Raw genomic sequence first — 23,349 nt, forward strand, 5'->3', positions numbered from 1 at the left:
AATCCACAACCTCGTGTCTTATATCCATCATCAACATCCCCTGTGTGAAAATTATGTCCATATTCCCGCATAGATGGGAACAAATGCACCTATAAAAAAGTGAAAAAATCACAGTGTCATGTGTCTAATAACTCGAACATAATTAAAAATATAAATATATATATATATATATAATTCAAAGGTGCAGTATGAAGTTAAAATTGTATAGAAATATATTATAATTACTAAGTTGTTGCACCCAATCCCTATGTTTAGCACATCCTCTTCATCACACGGGTAATGATCAGATGCACAATATTTCTCTTTGACTTGATAAAAAACCCAACTGTTATGGCATATCATTGACATATTTTCTTTTAAATGATTAGGATAAGGCATGCTTCTATCATTCAACCGTTCGAATTCTTTCCCATCACTATTCCATTTCCTCCTCTTTTGTTCGTACAATGAGACCCACAGTTGTGTCACTTCCATATTGTAAAGAATGAATTTGTTGACTCGTAGGCAGTTCCTTCTCAAACATTAAGACAATCTCAGTTATCCCTTGATGCCACTGTGGAATGCTAGCCATATGCATATCCTTTGATGTGTTCCAATGTACAAATGAAAATAATTTAAATATGACACGTCGTAGGTCTTGGGGGAATTCATGGTTCACACACCCACCCACGACCATAGGATAATGACACTGCACAGTAAATTGTACACAATACAAAAATTAATTATAAAATATCCCATTACATGAAAATAAAAATAAAAATAATAAAATCATGTTTTTGACATACGTACTATTAGAATGTTCAAATGGTCATGCAATTTCAACCTCGACAAATGAAAAAATGCCATAGTGAAGACCCATAAAAAGAAGGCACCCTCACACTCATTATAACTTCCTTTGCCAAAGAAAGATCAACGTTCTTTAAAATCCATCAGACATCACCTTCTTTGAAAGACCAAGAGGAACCAACGTCTCCTCTAGTTTCTTGTCTTGGCCAATGTTTCTTTTTAGTTTTTGAAAAAATAAGGTTTCTCCTAATAGCCAATTTGTCACTTTATTTTGATGATATATGCCTCCATAAAGAAGATGAAACATTTTTTGAATATATGCATGGGATCTAGTAAGTTGGCAATCTTAAGATGATCCCAATATGAGAGCTCATAAAAGATAGATTTCTTTTTCATCCCAATGGGAAATTTCTCAACATAGGTGTCGAAGAATTCTAGATCATCGAACATAGGCTCCCCATTTGAATTGAACAATTCTGCAAATTCCTTCTCCTTCTCTCTCTAATATGCTCTAAGCCATTCATCTGGTGTCATTATTGCAGCCCTTTGGGTTCTATTTGGTTTACCATTGAAATCATATGTTCTTCTTTGTTAGGGTGTTCTTCTGGGAGGAATACCCTAGTGTAGTCATACACTAGCTTTCATAGGTGGTCATACCACCTAACCATCAGAGAAGGTCCACAACATTTACATCCATGATACCCTTTTGTTACAAGACCTACAAAATTATTGTATACATGCCGACATTTTAGTGACCATGAAGATTTGAACAATTGCAGCAAATTAGATTAATATGTGAAGTAATATTGTTACATATATAAATAAATCAATAAAAATGTAATTTACTAGAGAAAACTCCTAAGCCCGGATAATCATGTATGGTGTAATGACTTATTCCATACAACATAAAACTCCTCTATGTTGCGATGGGTCTTGATACATCATACACATGTATCGCTTCCCATAATTCCTTCAATTCATCTACCAATGGTTGTAAATTTGACATCCATATTCTTCACTTGTCTTCTACTAGGGCCTATGAGAGCCAACATAAGATGTTCATTCTTCACAGGCAACCATTGGGGGATATTGTTATTGATCACTACTACAGGCCAAACATAATATTTGGTGTTTTGGAGAGGATATGGGTTGACGCCATCCATTTCTATGCTAAGTCGTAGAATTCGTACTTCATCCTTGAATTTTTCAGGCCATGTATCCTCTATATGCTTCATGGCTATTAAATCTATTGGGATTCACATAAATCCTAACTCACTTCTGTGTGAGGCATGCCATCCTTGCAACATAGCTAATTCTTTGCAATGAAATAGTCTTTGAATCCTTTGGATTATAGGCATGTGCCCCAATATCTTATGGGGAGGACCATGTGATTTACCTTATTTTTTTGAATTACGGTACTTGTCCTGCCCACATTTCAGACATATCTCTTTGTCCTCATATTCTCATCTATATAGAATATAATCATTAGGACATGCATGATATGATATGTACTCAACACCCAACACTTACAACAATAGTTTTGCCTCTTCTCAGCTACCCGACAAGACATTATCACTTGGAAGAATCTTATCTTTGAATAACCTGCAGTTGGTAGGGAAAATAATTGTACAATGTCAATATTTAACGTTTGTAAAACCGACCATTTTTAATGTTGATTGTGCGCAAAGATTTCTCAAAATATAAGGGACTCGACCGACCATGTAGGTGACTTACCTCAATATCGCCGAGAAGCATGCATTCGACATGCCAAACTTTGCTTTCAAGTTGTGCAACAACATCATTGTCCCCAAATGAGTAGACTTTGACTTTCTGCCAAGTCCAAAGAGAGGGGTGGTGGAAGAAGATTTTAGGCTTTCGAATAAGGTATCAGTGATATGAGCATCATCCCCTAGCTCATCGTTCTGGAATGAATCTAACAACATTGTCTCCATGGTATTCTTATCTTGTAAGTAATCATCCATACCAACCTCTATTTGATTGCCTCCATTTCCAACTTGTGATAAAGAACTACTATTGTTGTAGTCATTCCTAATTAGTGAATTTGGACATAGTGGGAATTGAATAGGTGGTTGATTCAACCATTCTTTGTATGCTTCCTCTTCAAGTCTTTCTCTTAATGCAACCTTCTCTTGAGTTGACATTGTAGTGGGGTGCACCGGAAAATGGTAGGTGGGTCGCTCATCATCACTAGAATTCCAATTTCAAAAAATTATTGAACATCATTAGTACAATATCGATGATATTAGTAAGCACATTAATACAATTGGTTTGTTGAAATTACATGATACCAAACAATTATTACCATCATTGATCCAAGGTTTCGGTTGGAAGATGTCATGTTCCAATTGACAGGATGAAGATGTTGTCCATTTTCATCTACCAACTACTTTCAATATGTTGCTCCTGATAAGAGCTTCCAACATTTTTGAAATGGAGGAATATTTTCTGCATCTGAACTCAATTCTGAATTAGGATCCTGAAAATTTGGATACATTTTTTTTCAAATTGACATGGATTAAAAAAAATAAATTCAATTAGAAAATCGAAATATAAATAAAATCTAAACTTATAGGAGATGGAAAGGGATAAATTCTTGAAGAACTTTGATCAGAAATATGAAACGAGCTAAAATTTGAAGAATTGACTATTTAATATTATTTAGATTTTTTCCATGCATTTGAGAAAAATCAGAAATGATTTTTTGTGTGCGTATCTAAGATTAATCTCAAGAACCATATAATCATAATATGATTTTCAATATAGTTTTCAAACCATTTTACAAGAATAAAGTGACTTTAAGTGACATATGTATACTATGAACTATTGTAATTCATGTGGATGTGTTATAAAGGATAATTTGATATTAATATGCCATTTTATGTGAAAATAAAATTTCAGATAGCTTTTAAAACCTATCGGTGCGCTTATAAGAACAAAGTGCATCAGTGCGTTTAAAAAACACTAGCACCGAGTGTTCAAATAATACCCGCACCGGTTTCCGACATTCCCAAAAAATATGTTATCATATCAATGCTCTAGTACAAAAACGCACTGATGCATTTCCAAAAAAACATCACTGCTACGCACCCATTTCTGTAGTTTAAAAAATAAAAACGAATTCAACCAACTTGATGCTCTTATAACAATTATAGCACTGATGCTTTTAAATAAATATTGTACCTTTGCATTAAAAATATTAATCCCACTGTTTCAGGATTTTGAAAAAATAAAATAAAATTGTATCATGTTGGTGCGTTCAAAACATTTGGTGCCCCAACAATGTCGATGCACTTTTGTTATAAACGCACTGGTGCGCTTAACTATCAAACACACCGGCGTTTGGAAAAAAAAAAAAAAAACAAAACACGATTTTTTCTTTTTTTCTTAAAATTAAAAAATGAGCAACAATTGATTATTTGAAATATAATTTCATAAAGTCTTTTAAATAGTAAAAATTTATTCACTATTTCATTATTTTTCACAAAATTTCAAGGGAGTGATTTGCAAGAGAGACATATGAGACGCACTGTGCAACTGCAAAATATTTTGGAGAAACAAAACTATTCAGAAGACGAGAAGCTGAAAGGTATGGTCATTCACTCAAAACCCTGCATAGTAAATTTTTAAAATCTTATTATTTATTTTACTAATAATGTTTTTGCAATTTTTGTTGGTGTTTAATGAAAAGAGAGATCATTTGCAAGAGAGACATATTGAAAGTACCATGGAGCAACAAAATATTTTGGATTTGTAGAAAGATCATAATTTGAAATGTATTGTGATTCACTCAAAACCCTGGATAACAAAAAATTCAAATTTTATTGTTAATTTTTTTTACAATTTCTATTACAATAATTCACAATTCAGAATTAAAAAAAAAAATAAAATATATATATATATATATATATATATATATATATATATATATATATATATATATAATAAAAAAAAAAACAAAAAAAATAATAATAATAATAATAAATAAAATAAAATAAAGATAAAAAATAAATAAATAAATAAAAATAAAAATAAAAAATAAAAATAAAAATAAAAATAAAATAAATAAATAAAATAAAATAAAAAATAAATAAATAAAAAATAAAAATAAATAAATAAATAAATTAAAAATTAAATTAAATTAAATTAATAATAATAATAATAAAAATTTAAACCCCTGTATAATAAAAAATTTACTATTGATTTTAATTGTAATTTTTTTTTTATGAAAATATAAATCATATAAGTTATAATGAAATAATTAAAATCACGACATGAAAAGTGATTCACAGGAAGAGATGCTTGGGTTGGATGGAGTAGAACGAACAGCTAGGGTTTTCAGTCATTAGTAGGTGTGGAATCCATGGAAGGGTGCAAAGGAGGGAGCTCCACTCCCTCCTACAAGTAGGCGGTAGCCAGCCGAGGTAAGAAGCCAATAGAAGAGGTCAGAGGTCTTGCTGAAGAAGGGAAAGCGAGCATGGAAGAAGAGCAAGAGGGAATCAAAGCAAGGGAGAATAAAAGCACAAAAGAAAAGGAGGAAGACGACAAGGAACAGGGAGCAAAAACCAAGGCACAGAAGGGACCATGTAAACCCAAAACTGAAGTTACACCCAGAGTAGTTCTGAATGATCCTGCTCTGCAGGCACACAGGGACCACATGAGGACATATGCTATCATTTGTAAATTCATGGGAGTATGGCCCACTAAAAAAGTGTTACAGACATGGATTAAATACCATTGGAAACCAAAAGGGAGCATTGACCTACATCTGGGGTCAAAGGGATTCTTTACTGTGGTCTTCACAAATATTGAGGATAAAGACAGAGTGTTTGAAGGAGGGCCCTACTTCTACGCAGCTGCAGGCCTTTATATGAGGTCGTGGATGATGAACTTTGTCTCGGAGCAGGAAACTTTCACTTCAGTTCCTGTTTGGGTAAGACTTTACTCCCTTCCTCTTGATTATTGGCAAGCAGAATCGTTAACAACCATAGGAAATAAATTGGGACGCTTTGTCAAAGCTTCTGAAGCCACCAGAAGAGGAAAATACACTTCCTTTGCACGAATTTGTGTGGAAATGGATCTCTCCGGAGCTCTACTGGATGAGGTGATCTTGGAAGTTTTTGATGAAGAATGGGTACAAACAGTAGATTATGAACATATTCCCTTTAGATGTCGCAAATGCCATGAGCATGGACACCTTTTGAGGGATTGCCCTCTCAGTAAAATAGAAAACAAGAGCAAAGCTTCTACTATGAAAGATACGGAAAGCTTTCATAAAGTGAGCCATAGAGGAAAAGGGGGCAAAAGGGGACCTAAGTAACATTAAGCAGAAGGGCCTCAGGCCAATCTGAACATGTACCAAGTTCTCAAGGAAGAAGAAGAGATAACAAAAGCAGATCAGGGAATGGAGGGAAGTCCAGAGGAGAAGGAGAAAGAGGAAGACAAAGATCAAACAAAGGTACCTAATAATAAATAGAAAGAGGCTATGATGAACAATGTAGAACTGGATATGGACCAAGAAATGACCCAGAGCGAGATGGAAATGGAGGACCAGGAACTACAGGAGATTCTTAATAGATAACACCTAGATTTGGAAGGGTTCTTGAAACAAGGAACCATGGGAGGGTTAGACTCGCTACCGCAAGAAGAGTTCACTAGAGTACAACAGTTGTACTTATGGAAAACCCAGGCTAAAGGGATGGATAGGAAAAGTAACACTGCAAGACAGGGTAATGAAGGTGTGAAAACTATAAAAAATACACCAAGATTAGCACCTAGATGCCCAGGAAAGAAAAGAGGCAGAAAAAAGCAGAATGAGCTATTGATGGAATGTGGAAAGCTAATGATAGATTCAGGTAAGATGAAAGACCTAACCAGTTACTCTTTCACAAATATTTAATGATGAAGTTTACTTCTTGGAATATCAGGGGTCTAGGTAGTAAAAGGAAACAAAGATTACTTAGTAACAGAATGAAACAAGAAGCTCCGGATATGATTTTTATCCAGGAAACTAAATGTTCCATTCAGAAAATCAAAGAAATATATAGCAAATGGCTCAATCGATTCGAGTTTCTAGAAGTCAAGGCAGAAAATACAGCAGGAGGCATTCTTACTCTTTGGAACCCCCTAAAGATTAGTATAAGAGATGTTGAGGCTTCTAGAAATTATTTATCAGTGGTTATTCAACCTGTGGGGGATAGGGAGACCTATCTGGTCACGAATGTTTATGGCCCTCAGAGAATGGATGATAAACTCAGGTTGCTAGAGTCTCTTATGGACCTCAGAGAGAGATATGTAGAGATACCATGGATTCTGGGTGGGGATTTCAATATGATCAAATCACTATCAGAGAAAGAAGGGGGCACTAGAACTCTAAACAAATATTCCATAGCTTTTCAAACTTTTATGGATACTATGAAGCTAGTTGACATTGATTCGAGTAATGGTCTCTTTACTTGGAACAATAGAAGAGGAGGAGAGTCTCTAGTTGCCTCAAAGTTAGACAGATTCATCATCTCAGAGGACCTTATGCTCAATGATAAGGAAATGGAAGCAATAATTCTCCCCTATGGAGGATCAGATCACTAGCCGATTCAACTGGAGGTCAAGGGCATTGGTACTCCCAAGAATAGACCTTTCAGATTTGAGAATATATGGCTCACCCATCCAGATTTCACTAGTAACATTTCAAGTTGGTGGTCTGAATATTTGCATATTCAGGGTACAAGTATGTTTCTTCTTCACAAAAGACTAAAACATATCAAGCTCAGGCTAAAAGATTGGAACAAGAATGAATTTGGCAATATTTTTGAAGGAAAAAAAGCGGTCGAAAACAAATTGCAGGAACTCAACCAAACCCTTATCAAGGATGGCTTTGACAAAGTCAGAAATGATAAAGCCACCAAATTCCAGCAAGATTGGGAGAACTTATGTAAACAAGAAGAAATATTTTGGAGACAAAAATCTAGAGTGCAATGGCTGAAGGAAGGAGAACGAAACACCAGATTTTTCCATAGATCCACCTTGGCAAACAGAGCTCATAATCGAATCTCTTCGATCAAGGATGAGGGAGGGCAACTTCTTTGCTCCCACGAAGAGATAGAAGCTGTGTTAGTTCAACACTTTAGTGGGATTGCAAAGGAAACCATTTCAGACAGAGAGCCTTTCATCAAGGATTTAACAAGACATATACCAAGACTAGTATCCAGAGAGGACAATTTCAACCTCAATAGGCCAGTAACTAAAGAGGAAATCAGTGAGGTCCTCAAGGAAATGTAGAATGGTAAAGCACCAGGCCCTGATGGTTTCAATGTCATTTCTTTAAAGCTTGCTGGAATATTGTTAAACAGGATATTCTAAAAGTAGTAGAAGATTCCAAGAGGAATAGAACTATTCTGAAAGCACTGAATACCTCCTTCATCTCTCCGATCCCTAAACAGGACAATGCCCTAACTCCAGATAAGTTTAGACCCATAGCACTGCGCAATGTGGTTTACAAGATAATATCCAAGGTTGTGGCCAATAGACTCAAACCTCTTCTTCCCACTCTTGTGTCTGGGGAACAATCTAGTTATGTGGAAGGCAGACAAATTCTCAATAACATCATTCAAGCACAGGAGGTGGTACACTCACTGACTAGCAATAGGAAGGTTGGAATGATCATGCAGCTAGACGTAGCTAAAGCTTATGATAAGTTAAACTGGACCTATATTAGGAGGGTTCTTATAGCTTTTGGGTTTGATCATAACTAGGTTAGATGGGTTATGGCTCTGGTTACTTCTTCCAGCTTTTCAATTTTGGTAAATGGTTCTCCCTCTGAGATTTGTATTCCTTCAAGAGGCCTTAGGTAGGGTGATCCACTCTCTCCCTTTCTCTTTATACTCATGATGGAAGGACTTGGTCGGTCCATTAAGCATGCAAAAGAAGAAGGCAAAATCAAGGGTCTCCAACTTTCTGAGAATGGATAGTCCTTGACTCATCAACAATTTGTGGATGATACCATGCTGCAGGGAATTCCCACGGTCAAAGAAGCTCTTGCATACAAATAACTTCTAAGTGACTTTGCCATGGCTACAGGTATGGAGGTCAATCTTTCCAAATCTAACATTTTTTTCTTTAATACCAACATTGCTATTCAAAGGAATATTTCCAGAATTTTGGGCTTTCAAAGGGATTCCCTACCTTCAAAATATTTTGGAGTTCCTATAACTACTAAACCTCTGCATAAGAACATTTGGGAGCCGATGATCAATAAGATGCAGGATAAAATCAAGAATTGGACCATCAGATCTTTAAACTTGGCTGGTAGGTTGGTGCTTACAAAGGTTGTTCTTCAATCTATTCCAGTTTTCATACTATCGGCACTACCAGCACCTGAAGGAATCTTACAACAATTCAGAACCATTCAAAGAGACTTTCTCTGGGGTGAGGGGGAGAAAAAAAGGAAATGGGCCTTAGTAGCTTGGGAAAATATTTGTAAACCTAAACTTCATGGAGGTCTTGGTTTGGACGATCCAGAGGTTCTAAGTAGGGCTTTAGGGGCTAAATTATGGTGGCGTTGGGTTAAAGAACCAAAAGCTCAGTGGGCAAGAATCTGGAAAGAAAAATATGCCAGCACTTGGCAAATTAACGATCATATAAGGATGTCTGTAAGTATAAAGGGCTCATACATCTGGAATAAGGCCTGGGAGAATAGAGGCTTAGTACAAAAGAACAGCTTCTGGGAAATCAGAGAGGGAGATTTGGCACTATTTTGGGAAGATAAATGGCAACAAGAATCGATACTGTTAAAAGAGGATTTTGTGGATCTTAAGATAGAGACAGATAGCATAGGGTTATCTACGGTCAAAGATTTCTCGGACCAAACCAATAATGCAGGCAAATGGAGAAACTGGAGGAGCATTGTTGACAGGGAAGATAGCCCCTTGAAAGCTAAAGTAGAGGCTCTTATGAAACTGTTGGAACAAAGGAAGATTCTAGTAACAGAGGGGCATGACCAGTTAAGGTGGGGCAACAATAACGAGGGCACCTTTAACCTTAAGGAAGCAAAATGCATTATCCTCGAGCTGGATTCTCTTGCTTCGGATAGAATTTGGCAGAATCTATGGAGGCATCAAAGCTGGATGAAGATCAAACTCTTCATGTGGCTGGTTTATCATATGAAAATTCTGACTTGGGATAACAATTGGAAAAGGGGTGTTCTGGTGCCTTCCAAATGCCAGCTCTGTGAGGCCCAAGAGGAAACTATGGAACATCTCCTCAACAATTGCATCTTCACCTCGAGATTGTGGGACTCTTTTGCCACCATATTCCAAAAGACCGACAGGGATAGAAGGAGTATCATCAATACCCTAACCAACTGGAGGTGAAATTTTTTTGATTATGAAATTCTTGGCTCAGCTTGGGCTCTTACGCCCTGCTTCATTATTTGGAATATCTGGAAAGAAAGGAACAACAAAATCTTCAAAAATGAAAAGAGGCCCTTCCAATGTCTTTTTAAGCAGACATTGAAACAACTTAAGGAGACGGTTAGTACCACTGTGCGAATTCCCCCTAAGAATCCACCTTCAGATGCTAATATGAGGATTCTCAGACAGCTAGGTATGCAAGGGCTTATTCCGCAGGGCCTGGACAAAGAGGTTAGGATTATGGGCATTGAGCAGGACTACTGGCATCCTCCCCCTCAGGGTTTTCTGAAATATAACATTGATGGGGCCTCAAAAGGCAACCCAAGCACTGTAGGCTTTGGAGGGGTGTTAAGGGATGAAATCATAAGCATACTCTCCATATTCCATTGCCATTTAGGCAGAGCCACTAACAACATGGCAGAATTAATGGCTATGGAGCAGTCCCTTGAACTCTTGGTGTAGGGCAATCAGCAAAATGTGATTATCGAAGCTGACTCTGAGTTAATCATTAACTCGGTCAAAAGAATAAGTTAGGGCACTGAGCCAGAGAAGGTTTCAAAACACTGGCGGTTGATCCAGGTCTTTCAACGGATCCAGTTCCACCTCAAGGGCCTACGCACAGTAAGTTTTAACCATGTGCGAAGGAAGGACAACAAACTGGCGGATTTACTGGCTAATCAAGGTGTGAAATGTACCACTAGTAGGGTCGCGATGGGTTGGCAAGGATTGCCTCTGAACAGACTTAAGGAACAGTGTTGCTGCCAAGCGGATGAAGATATGATAGTGTATCGTAATAAAGCCATGGAGGCTGTGTCCAGATAATATGGTTTCGTTATGAGTTGCTATTTTTTCCTCTTTTTGTTCCTTCCTGGGTTGATCGACAGATGCTGCTGCCTGGGAAGTTGGCCAAAGGGAAGGGGTTTTACTTTACATGGGTTCACAATCGGGTGCCGAGGTGATGGCAGGAGAAGCCGGAATCCAGGATTTCGTGGCGGCCAGAATACTCTTGATTCTCTCCACAGAGATGTAATTTCACCCACAAAGTGGTTTTCGGTTATTGGGGGCCTCTCGAGCTGGAAGCAGTTTTTAAGATTTGGGAGCAATCCCACTCAATGCACTACACGTGGCCAAGGTGGGGGTACGAATACCGCCCTCATCGCACGCTAACTAGCAGTGATTTAGACCCGTGCGATATGATCCTTGGCCATCGGATCAAGCATGGTGGATCTATGATTGAGAATAATCGAGCATGTCAGTGGGTCCATAAAGTTAAGCGGTGGGCTTTTAGGCATTGCAATATCACCCTGAACCATTGGATCAAGTTTGGAGGATCTACAGTCAGGAACCAGCGTGCTTGTCAGTGGGTCCATAATGTTATTTGGCAGGCGTCTTAGCATTGCGATGTCTTCCTCTGATATTGGTTCGGGCAAGGAGTTTTGACGGTGGAGATTAAGGGCTTCATGGCCAATTTCCGTTTCAAGAATGTTAGGTATTTTCTGGCATTTGAGAGTTTTGTTGTTTTGTGGGTAGGGATCGGAGTTTTTACCCTTAACTCGATGCCCTTGTTCTTTAGAGAGTAGAGTTAGCTTGGTCCTTGGATCCATGTGGTTGGTTGTACTCTATGTAAATTATTTTCCGATTGATTGATAACGAAGGTACGACTCTTGCTTTAACAAAAAAAATTGTAATTTTTTTTATGATCTTTGTTCCTATTTGAATTTAATTAAAATTCATAAAATAAAATAAAATTCAATACTTACCATAAACCCTTGCTTCTTCTTACAAAATTTCACCTTAGGGTTTAACTTCCTTTACCACTTCACAATTATGGTTTGCCATTTTAGGCATTTTAGATTTAATGGGTTTGTGTACTTACTATATGTAGGGCGTTTGACATGTAAAGTAGGGGAACGACTTATTGCATTAGATCCAAATCCTGTCGACCATGTTTGTTTAAAGAAAATGGATATATATTCCGTGGTACGCCCTGTATAATGTAACGCATCGGTGCGCCCATTATAATACAATGCATTGATATATTATAACACAGTTGATTCTATCTAGTTTGTCGTTGCTCCTGATGTAATATAACACACCCACATGCCTCTTCCAAATAGCACCATTAAATCATTGCGGTGTGTTCACCTTACAAATCGCACTATCATAATTTAAAATTATTTTAAAAAAATAATTTTCCATAACAGTTTTGAACAATTAAATGGTCGATGTGTTTAATGGGGTAAACACACCGATGCATTTATTCAGATAAACACACCGGTTACCAGAGATATTTTTGGCTGAAAATTATTTAATTTATTTGTAAAATATATTTAATGACTTATGTATTGAATGGTACAGGTTGTATATTGATAGAAAATGTCTTAGAAGGTGTCAAGTAACAAAAATATTTATTGACACGATGATAACACATGAAAAAACGTAGAGAAGACAAGTTCTTTGTAAATTCTTTACAAAATTAATATGTTTGAACTATATGTAAGTTTAAGTAATATGTATTGGTTGGTGTGTGTCATGTAGAGCCACAAAATGAAGGAGGTCGATAAGGTTATTTATAATCTAAGTGTATAAGATCATAAAATCCTGATAGAAAATTTGCAGAAGGATGAATTCGGTGAATGAAAAAATATTATTCAATATGATTTTATTTTTTAATTTTCATTAATAATATACTTAAAAATATTAGATAACATGTTTCAAACAATCTATTAATTCATATATTTTTAATGTTCTACAGGGAACAACAACGAAGGAAAAGATCAATGTAGTTCTAAGAAAATAAAAATTATATAACATGTAAATGAAAATGAATTGGTCCTTAGCTCATCTGGAGTGGTGTTGGAGGTTAATGAAAGTGGGATTTTTTTTACAAAACTATGAGCGATCTAGTGGAACAAACATATAGACGTACTTTCCACTTACAATACAAAAATCAATCTAATGATTCTAAAAGCCAAATTATATCTAAACTACATGAAGTGTTTTCAAAGCAATGATCAATGAAACATATCAAACTTGCAATAGCAAAGACATACAACAACAAAAAATAATAATTCAAAAGGTAATATTCCTAATTAAAATGATTTTAGAAAATTATATGTATATATTACTACAAATCATTCATTTATTAATATCAATTTTGTTATATTTAGTTTTCATATATTAATATAAAAATATCTTATTACTTTTTCAGGAAGATTATGAAAATACCAAATGATCAACGAGCTTATATGCGAAACATGACGGTGGGAACGTCCAAAAAAAGTGTACAAGGAGATGGCCAAAGAAATGGACATAATTGCATCACATGAGGAGCCATCTCAACAACAACAAGATGCAATGTATGTAATCATGATTGACTTTTTACATTAAAAAAACAAAAAAAACGAAAAAACAAACAAACAAAAAAACAAACAAACAAACAAAAACAAAAAAACAAACAAACAAACAAAAACAAAAAAACAAAACAAAACAAAAAACAAAACAAAAAACAAAACAAAACAAAAACAAAAACAAAAACAAAAAAAACATTAAATATTATTTTTCAAGTATTTTCTTTCAGAAAAGAAAACAAAATGGAACTCATTCAACACATAAAACATGATGACAAGGAAGAAAATGGTTGATTTCAAAGTTTTTGAGTCATTGGTAATATTTTCTTATAAAAGTTCAAGGTTTCATTTTTGTATCTAAGTTGTTTTACAACAACCATCCTTGAATGTCTTCAAATAGGTGCTAACATCCAAAGAAGAGCCATCCGAAGAATTGATTGACATTGGGTTAAATAAGGGTTGTGAGTATATGTTGGCATATCAAAAATTGATCGTGAAATTTGTAAGTATCTATGTTGTTTTACGTCTATGAGTTTATAATTAATAAATCAAAATAATCCTTTATAATAAATCTATGATTTATAATGGGGTTTAAAACATGCAGGAAACAAAGTATGAAACTACGTCAGTAGAAGACTTGTTGCAACAAGGCATGAGACTTGGTTTTGAAACCATGTGCACAATTTATGAGTCACTTCTTGCTATTGTACATTGTTATTCGATTTACATTGATGTATACTATTTATTTCAATTTTCATTATTCTCACCAATGTAGATACACTCATTACACTTTATTTTTATGTTTGCATGTAGAACAAGATCAAGAAAACGAAAACAATCGATGCAATCAACAAAAAATTCCTCCAAATAACCTAAGTCATGGAAGTAGTTCGAGAACTGACAATAGTTTCGACAAAGAATGATGATATATTTGGATATCAATGCAAGTTGTTGTATTTTTTGAAACAATTGTCTGTGAAAACAAGACATTTTATTTAATGTAATGGACATAGTGTCCCAATTGAAAGACAAGGGGTTACCAATAACAATCCAATTTTGTATGAAAAAAGCCTCTTATTGATATATAATAAAAAACATTTTAATTTATTCCATTGTGTCATCCAATGTCGTTGTGAAATGTTACACCGCTAATTAAATATATGGATGATTAAATACTAGCAATTGCCCCTAAAGGTGCAAGGATACACCCAAGGAATAGAAGATTTGGGAAGATCATATTCTCAAAAATAAATCCCATTGTTGAATGCATGCTCATAACTAAATTCTAAGCTCATAATTAAATTTTAGAATTGGAAATTAGCTACATAATTTCAAAAAGATTTTAATAACACATACTCATAATTTTTTATTTATAAATTTTAGAACTCAATAACTTTAATTACATTCAAAGTAATGATTTACAAAAAAGATATTCATTTTTAGCACACAAAATTTGTAATAAAAAAATCTAAATCTTACATTCAAAATATAGAATTTTAAAATAGTAATCAAGATTTTCACAATTTTACATACCAATATTTCCCAAACAACCATTTGCAATCTGTGCAAACTTTCATTTCTATTATAAACTTAAATACAAAAATTCTTCATGCTAGCTTAATTTGGGAAACAAAACATAAATTCTTCATGATAACTTAATCTGAGAAACAAATAAAGGCTAACCTTATTTTTAATTTAGTTCTACAACTCAACAACACAAACACACTGGAGTCAACTGTTTTCAACAACACAACAAATTTCAATTAATTATGAAGAGAGAAATGATGTCTCTCCTATACAAATAAATCCAATTGGACATTCAATTATTCACACTACTGAAAATCAATCTTAGATGTCACACTGGAAATGCTATGATCAAATAAATTTCATGTTCATGAAAATGCTAGAGAAGGTACCTAAGAACTGGTATAGTGAAAAATAAGAAACAACCAACAACATGCAGTTGATTGAAGGAGATTGCATCACTAGAATTTTTTGGTGTGTAGGTAATAAATGTCGAATTAATGGGGCAGTGCAACATGATGGACCTTGTCAGTGAGGTATGTGCCATTGCATATACGAAATTGGGCTGAAAGATAGAGCGTCACATCGAGCAACAGATGTCAGAATGAAGAAGGATCCCTCTCGTATGATACATCTCCCATGCAACATGCTTTACAAACCACTGTTGGGGTATGTTGCCACGTATTGGGCATGTCGCTTGGGGGTTGGTGATATCCCTTGCCCACCCTCTCGCGTGTGTCACTCCATTTGGGGATATAATGTTATTTAGTATATTAATTAAAATAATTTAATAAACAAAATTTAAATATAATTAGATATAATATTTTTAAGAAGTTGATATTTTTATATATTTTAAAATGATTAAAAAAAGAATAAAAATTGATAACAAAATTTATTTAGATATTAATAATATTTCAAAATTTTATATATCTTATATTAACATGTATTACTTTTTAATTTCTAATATAATTATGTATATTACTTTTTATTTATTTTTATAATTTTATTAATAAATATTTAAGTTGTAAAATTATGATAATCATTTATTTAAAAAAATATTTTTCAATCATTTATTTAAAAAAATAATTCTTAATTATTGTTATAATTTTTTAGTTGATAATTATGTTATAAAAGTACAATAATCATCTATTTAGAAAAAATAAAAAATAAAAAATATTACATAACATTTTAAAGAAATTTATTTCTATATTTTTATACAAAATGACTATATTTTAGTTAAATTAAAAATTAAAAAAAATTATAATCAATTTTAAAAAATCATATTAATTACTTAGTTAAAAACATTTCAAAAACCTGATATACAATAACTTAATTATCATCTTGTAATTAATTATACTTTATTTTATTATTGAATCATCTTGTAATTAATTATACTTTATTTTATTATTGAAATTCCATACAAATATTAGTATCAAAACATCTTGCATATGCTATTTTGCTTATCACTTGAGTCCTTAATGGTTGCACTCTTCCTATAAAATATACCATAAATAACCACCCAATGCCCATACAAATTTTGAAATATATAATCTATTTTTATACGAAGTGGTAAGGTAGGGTCTATTCACATAGTGTGTATCCACTCTCAAATATAAAATTGTTCATAGTACATTGTTACTATTTTCACCCTCAACCTTTGGAGTTAATTATTGCTCCAGTAATGTTGTCGACGTGGAAAAGTTAAGCATGAATGCCACCGACGGCTCCATGAGTGTGTTGTGTTTTGTTGGTTGCATTCGCTGGAGTCAACGTGAGAATTCAAAGCTGGAAAACAATGAGTGTGTTGTGTTTTGTTGGTTTCATTTCCTGGAGTCAACGTGAGAATTCAAAGTTGGAAAACAATGACAACTATTTCTAGAACCAACCGTGGAAAATAGAAATGTAGATGAAAGTCAGTGGTGAGGTGTTTTAAAAGGAAACACTTTCAGTGTAATTATAATGAAGAGATGTGGAATATGATAATATAAAAAATTAATCCAAAAATCATATATAAATGTACTAATAAAATTTTAATTTATATGAATATTGTTATAAGGTATATGTCAGATTTTCGATGAATAAGAGATTTAAACAATTACAATAATTGCATTGTTACAGGTCAATGTTTTCAAAATAGGGAATATCTCATACAAAAAAATAGTGCATCCATAACATAAAATTGCACGAGTGTGTTACGTTATATAAAAACACTGTGACAACATTTTTTTTGCATGATCGTTGCCTTCTCACAAAATGACAACACCAGGGCGTTTATTTCTTTAAGCACCAATATTGTTTGCAATTAACGCCCCAGTGCATTGTAATTTTTAACGCACTAGTGCTTTCATAGAACTAACACCCCGATCCCATAAAATATTATTTCCAGCCCTGATGCATTATGAAAACTAATAACATCGACCTTTTTATATAACTAACGCACCAAGGCATTTATACAAACTATACACATTGAAACTGTAGGTTTAAATAAAAGCATCGACACAACAATTCTTTTTTGCATGCTCCAATGTCGTTCCTTACAAGAATGACCCGAGACTTTTTTTATCTATTAGCGCTGGTGCGATATATATTTTGCACCGATGTTCTTTGCATTCAACACTTTGGTGCTTTTAGTTATGTATGCAGTCCAATGCGTTTATATATGTAGCACATTGATGCTACTTGTTCCATGAAGCGCACCACAAAAAAAAACATCCGCTAAAACCACCGCCTGCCCAAATTTTTTCAGTTTTAATGAAGTTTCGTTATGATCTCTACTAAAACATCTTCTATCACAAATATATATTTTAGCGGATGTTTTTTTTGACAATTTTTTCCAAATTTATAACACTAAAAACCTTCGTTATAACCTCTGTTATAAGGTTGGATGACTGGATTAAATCACCAATCACATTCCCAATTGCGCATGAATAGAGTAATAGCATTAAAATAAACAAAGTCTTCTCTCAAAGAGTAACAATAATTACATAGTTTTACAACTGCCCCTCGCTTCTAGATCAAAGCAATTTATACTATTTTATGATCTAATAACTTAAAGAGTTAACTATCGAAAGGTAAGTTCCTCAGTCGACATCTAAGTTTTAAGATCAGAATAAGAAGTTTACTTTCATGGTTCACTACGAGAAGAGTGAATCATGAGAGGGATTTCTGTTTGACACGTCATTAAATATAAATTCTAAATTCTAGATCTCGCTCGCTTGATTTCTCCACACCCACTTGATGATAAGATTAACTCCTTGAAATTCTTGCGCGAAAATAATATTCTACAGCCAAGTTTGACTCTTGATTTGACCAGAAAGGTTTTCATATTTTGTAAACTTCCATCTAAGCCCAATAAGTGGATACCCATGTGGCTGACATATGGCATCTATCCATATGTCCTGCTTGTCTTTCAAACTCACGGGAACCTGTACAACCTTGGATTTAGCAGCAGAAATGCTAGTTAGCTACAAAATATGCACCTTTCAGTAGCTATAGCAATTTTTACGCCGTAAGGCGTTTCCCTCTGAAATGAACTTCCCTAAAATCCACTTGTCCTCACTGTGTGCCGTTAGATTATGTGTTAGACGATTAGAAGATTGTTAATCGTTGGATCAAAGAAAGGTAGTTGAGAGGTTGCAACTGTTCACGAACCCTGGCCTGAATGCTGCTAGATCAAAGCCTGAAAGATTTGCCTGTACCCTTTTCGTCTTCTCCGCTCTTGCTTCCCGTGTTGCCTGACACAATCGAATCTTTGGGGCAAATTTTATCCATGGCTTTCCTGAATGTTTAGCTGTTTCCTTCTGTTCAAATCCTTCAGTTTCAGCCCCTTCCATTTTGGATTACCCTCCTACATAAAAAAAAGCTATCCGCTTGCACTGGATGATAGCATCTGCTAGGGATTTGGGGTTTGAAGGTTGCTCAATCCGCGGTCTGTGGGAATAAATGGCATCTGCGCTGATTAACGATCTCTGTGTTCCGAATTTGCATGGATTTTCACAGGATAAGAAGAAGAGGCAGCAAGGGTTGCGGTCAGGGTTTGCGCATTCTGTGAACTTGCATTAGGCTAAAGGTCGAATTGTACTGCAGAGTAGAAGGATAAAATGCAATGCCAGCGTCGAGGAGGCCGACGCCATTGTTGAGGCAGAGAAAGTGGAAGATCCTTTTAAATCCCTGAGTCAAGTGTGTGCAGTGCTGGGAACTCAGTGGGGTGACGAAGGAAAGGGCAAGCTCGTTGACGTTTTAGCACAGCGCTATGATATTGTGGCCCATTTTCAGGTACTCACCCATCCTCCATTTTTTTTCGTTGTCGTTAAATCCATCTTAACTGGTAAGTATATTTACCGATTATACTACATCTTTATTGCAGGGAGGGGCAAATGCAGGTCACACCATATACAATAGCGAGGGAAAGAAATTTGCTCTTCACCTTGTCCCTTCTGGAATAGTGAATGAGAAAGCCCTATGCGTTATTGGGAATGGAGCCGTTGTGCATCTTCCAGGACTATTTGAAGAGATAGACGGGCTTGAGTCTAATGGAGTTTCTTGCAAAGGAAGACTGTTGATTTCTGACCGTGCTCATTTACTATTTGATTTCCATCAAACTATTGATGGAATGAGAGAAGCAGAACTTGCAGGGTCGTTAATTGGAATGAAAAAAAAGAGGGATTGGTCCTTGCTATGCAAGCAAGGCAATCCGGAATGGTATTCGGGTAAGTGATTTGAGGCGGGAATAAGATTTTGGTTGAAGGCGGCCAGGCGACCATGTTAGATGTCGATTTTGGAACTTATCCATTTGTCACTTCTTCTAATCCATCTGCCGGTGGAATCTGTACTGGACTTGGTATTGCTCCAAGACATATTGGTGATATGATTGGTGTGGTATGTGAGATGATTTTTTATTAACATGCATATGCAAATTCATGCAGGTTAAAGTTCTAATGAAAATTGGATTCATCAAGAAAGTTTTAAAAATTTACTGATGACTAACCACGGTTTTGATCTGCAGGCTAAAGCATACACAACAAGAGTTGGTTCAGGTCCTTACCTGACAGAACTCTTGGATGAAGCGGGTGAAGATCTTCGATCAGCTGGACATGAATATGGCACCACAACTGGCCGGCCTCGTCATTGTGGTTGGCTAGATCTGGTTGCACTTAAATATTCTTATCAAATCAATGGTTTCTCAGCACTTAATCTGACAAAGCTTGACATACTTTCTGGGTTATCTCGAATTAGGCTTGGGATAGCCTATAAAGGGCTTGATGGAAATGTGTTGAAATCTTTTCCCGCGGACCTTGACCTTCTACAAAAAGTAGAGGTACTTTCCTTTTAATTCAGAGCCATGGATCTCAATTACTTAACGGGCAACTTAAAATAGTATGCTTCTGTAATTATTATGTATGAGTATTGCAAGTACCTTGAAAAACATTTTGTGATGCATAACAGTTGAAAAAGGGGAACGTCAGGCATAATAAGTGAAAAAATACTATTGGGAATGGAGCCGTTGTGCATCTTCCAGGACTATTTGAAGAGATAGACGGGCTTGAGTCTAATGGAGTTTCTTGCAAAGGAAGACTTGATTTCTGACCGTGCTCATTTACTATTTGATTTCCATCAAACTATTGATGGAATGAGAGAAGCAGAACTTGCAGGGTCGTTAATTGGAATGAAAAAAAAGAGGGATTGGTCCTTGCTATGCAAGCAAGGCAATCCGGAATGGTATTCGGGTAAGTGATTTGAGGCGGGAATAAGATTTTGGTTGAAGGCGGCCAGGCGACCATGTTAGATGTCGATTTTGGAACTTATCCATTTGACACTTCTTCTAATCCATCTGCCGGTGGAATCTGTACTGGACTTGGTATTGCTCCAAAACATATTGGTGATATGATTGGTGTGGTATGTGAGATGATTTTTTATTAACTTGCATATGCAAATTCATGCAGGTTAAAGTTCTAATGAAAATTGGATTCATCAAGAAAGTTTTAAAAATTTACTGATGACTAACCACGGTTTTGATTTGCAGGCTAAAGCATACACAACAAGAGTTGGTTCAGGTCCTTACCTGACAGAACTCTTGGATGAAGCGGGTGAAGATCTTCGATCAGCTGGACATGAATATGGCACCACAACTGGCCGGCCTCGTCGTTGTGGTTGGCTAGATCTGGTTGCACTTAAATATTCTTATCAAATCAATGGTTTCTCAGCACTTAATCTGACAAAGCTTGACATACTTTCTGGGTTATCTCGAAATAGGCTTGGGATAGCCTATAAAGGGCTTGATGGAAATGTGTTGAAATCTTTTCCTGCGGACCTTGACCTTCTACAAAAAGTAGAGGTACTTTCCTTTTAATTCAGAGCCATGGATCTCAATTACTTAACGGGCAACTTAAAATAGTATGCTTCTGTAATTATTATGTATGAGTATTGCAAGTATCTTGAAAAACATTTTGTGATGCATAACAGTTGAAAAAGGGGAACGTCAGGCATAATAAGTGAAAAAATACTGTGACTAGATGTCAGGCCGGCATCTACAGGCCTGTGTTTTGATCTTTAGATTATACGAATACATATATGGTTCAAATCCATAATCAGCAATTGGAGAATCCGAAGACACAATTGAGCAGTGACATCCGTAATAACAAAAGAAAATGCCTCCTGTTGTGAGGTTGATGGTGACACAAGGATATATGTAATCAGCACCTTTTCAAAACAAATACCAAAGAAGTGACCATGTTGCAGATTCAGAAAAGCACATTGGAGCAGTCTGAGCATCCCTATCTGATGCTGTCTGTTTAAGCTTCACATCCTTGTGAGGTTTAATCAGACAGCTTCATTTACGATGATCATTATATCGAGTGCTATGCTGCAATTTCTACCTTTAAAAAATCAGAAATCCACTATTTTAGTACTCTACATTGTATATGTATGAATTATTTTGCTAAAACTTACAGAAAGCTTGTTTGCATTGAGGCTTTGGCCCCATAATTTTTGCCTCTTGAACCTTTGACCCTCAATTTGTTCTTGACAACACATTTTTGCATTCTTTTGACTAATAAATTTCATGGATCTAACTGTTAATTTTATACCAGTTTGAGTCTCTCTCAATATATAGTTTTATTTGTATCTTTGTAGATAATATTCTGCATATGTCATATTCCTTTTTCCTTGCAGTTTGTTTCTAACATTATGTCATGTCAAGGTTATTTGAAATCTTGTTTCCTTGAGAAAGTTTCTCATTTCAAACTCAAATTTTGATAAAAGCATTTTTCTCTTCTCTGGTACCCAATTCTAATATAACTTGGTCACATGCAGGTTATTTATGAAGATCTGCCTGGATGGCAGGCTGATATATCTAAAGTGAGAAGCTATCAAGACTTACCATCTGCTGCTTGCCTCTATGTGGAAAGGATCGAGAGTTTACTTGGAATACCAATCGATTATATTGGTGTTGGGCCAGGCCGTGATGCTTTAATAGTGAAGTAATAGGATCAACAGATTTTAAAGTCATCCCATGGAGTTTGCTGTCCAAGAAGCAGGTCAAAAACACTTTTAATGGCCTAACATTCCCTGTGTCATTTTTGGCTTTTTGTGACTTTTTTATATCAGTCCCTTGTCCAGAACACTTTGGTTAGCCTAAGCAGGAATAAATTCAAGAAATTATAGGCTCTTGTTTTCTACAATGCATGAGCGTTTGATGACAGAGAGGTATTACTAACTTTTCACTGCAAAACTGAAAAAGGGTATGTAACCAACAAATCATACTACCATATCTGAAGAAAAAGCAGCAGCTAAAAAGAGAAATTATACTAATGCATATATAGTTTACTGGCATGATAATGATGTGTTTTCAGATATAAAACACTGTTTGCAGTGGCTGGTAAAATTCAGCAAGTGCAATTGTGTTGGATAATGAAATTTTCTATCCTCTCCTGATTTTATGCCACTATTTCACCACTGGCTGATAAACTCACAATGTTTCTAGCTGATATTTTCAAGATTCTTGGAATTAGTGTCCAATTAATGCCCAAGGGTCGTAAAAAGGAATGTCAAGCATGTATTAAAAGGTTCATGATGATAATGGGTTCCATGATCAGTGAAGGTATCATCCGAAGATCTTTCTGTCTTTTTCTTTCTGATTTCAAATAGAGAAGAAATCAAATTGCATTGTGGTGAAAATTAGCGTGTGCAAAAGTATTCTATTTTAGGTAAAAGATGTGTTTATCGTCTGAATGCTCAACAATCTGATGAGGGGCTTGGAAACATTT

At 35.2% G+C, this 23,349-nt stretch overlaps 1 protein-coding gene and 1 pseudogene across 2 annotated transcripts; both read left to right on the plus strand.

Moving 5' to 3' along the window:
* Positions 1-19,846: 19,846 nt before the first annotated feature.
* On the plus strand, positions 19,847-20,417 carry LOC149262169 (adenylosuccinate synthetase 2, chloroplastic-like). Its single transcript, XM_089375418.1, has 2 exons — positions 19,847-19,963; positions 20,091-20,417. Exons 1-2 carry the CDS (start codon positions 19,847-19,849, stop codon positions 20,415-20,417), a joined length of 444 nt encoding a protein of 147 aa, XP_089231544.1.
* LOC149262170 (adenylosuccinate synthetase 2, chloroplastic-like) lies at positions 20,268-22,764 on the plus strand (annotated as a pseudogene). Its single transcript, XR_016258824.1, has 4 exons — positions 20,268-20,402; positions 20,531-20,980; positions 21,108-21,419; positions 22,397-22,764. The product of XR_016258824.1 is annotated as an adenylosuccinate synthetase 2, chloroplastic-like (transcript).
* Positions 22,765-23,349: the final 585 nt, after the last annotated feature.

Source organism: Pinus tabuliformis, chromosome 6 (genome assembly GCF_031772625.1).
Source record: "Pinus tabuliformis cultivar Carrire ecotype Pingquan chromosome 6, CPIR1, whole genome shotgun sequence".
In the NCBI taxonomy this organism is placed as follows: domain Eukaryota; kingdom Viridiplantae; phylum Streptophyta; class Pinopsida; order Pinales; family Pinaceae; genus Pinus; species Pinus tabuliformis.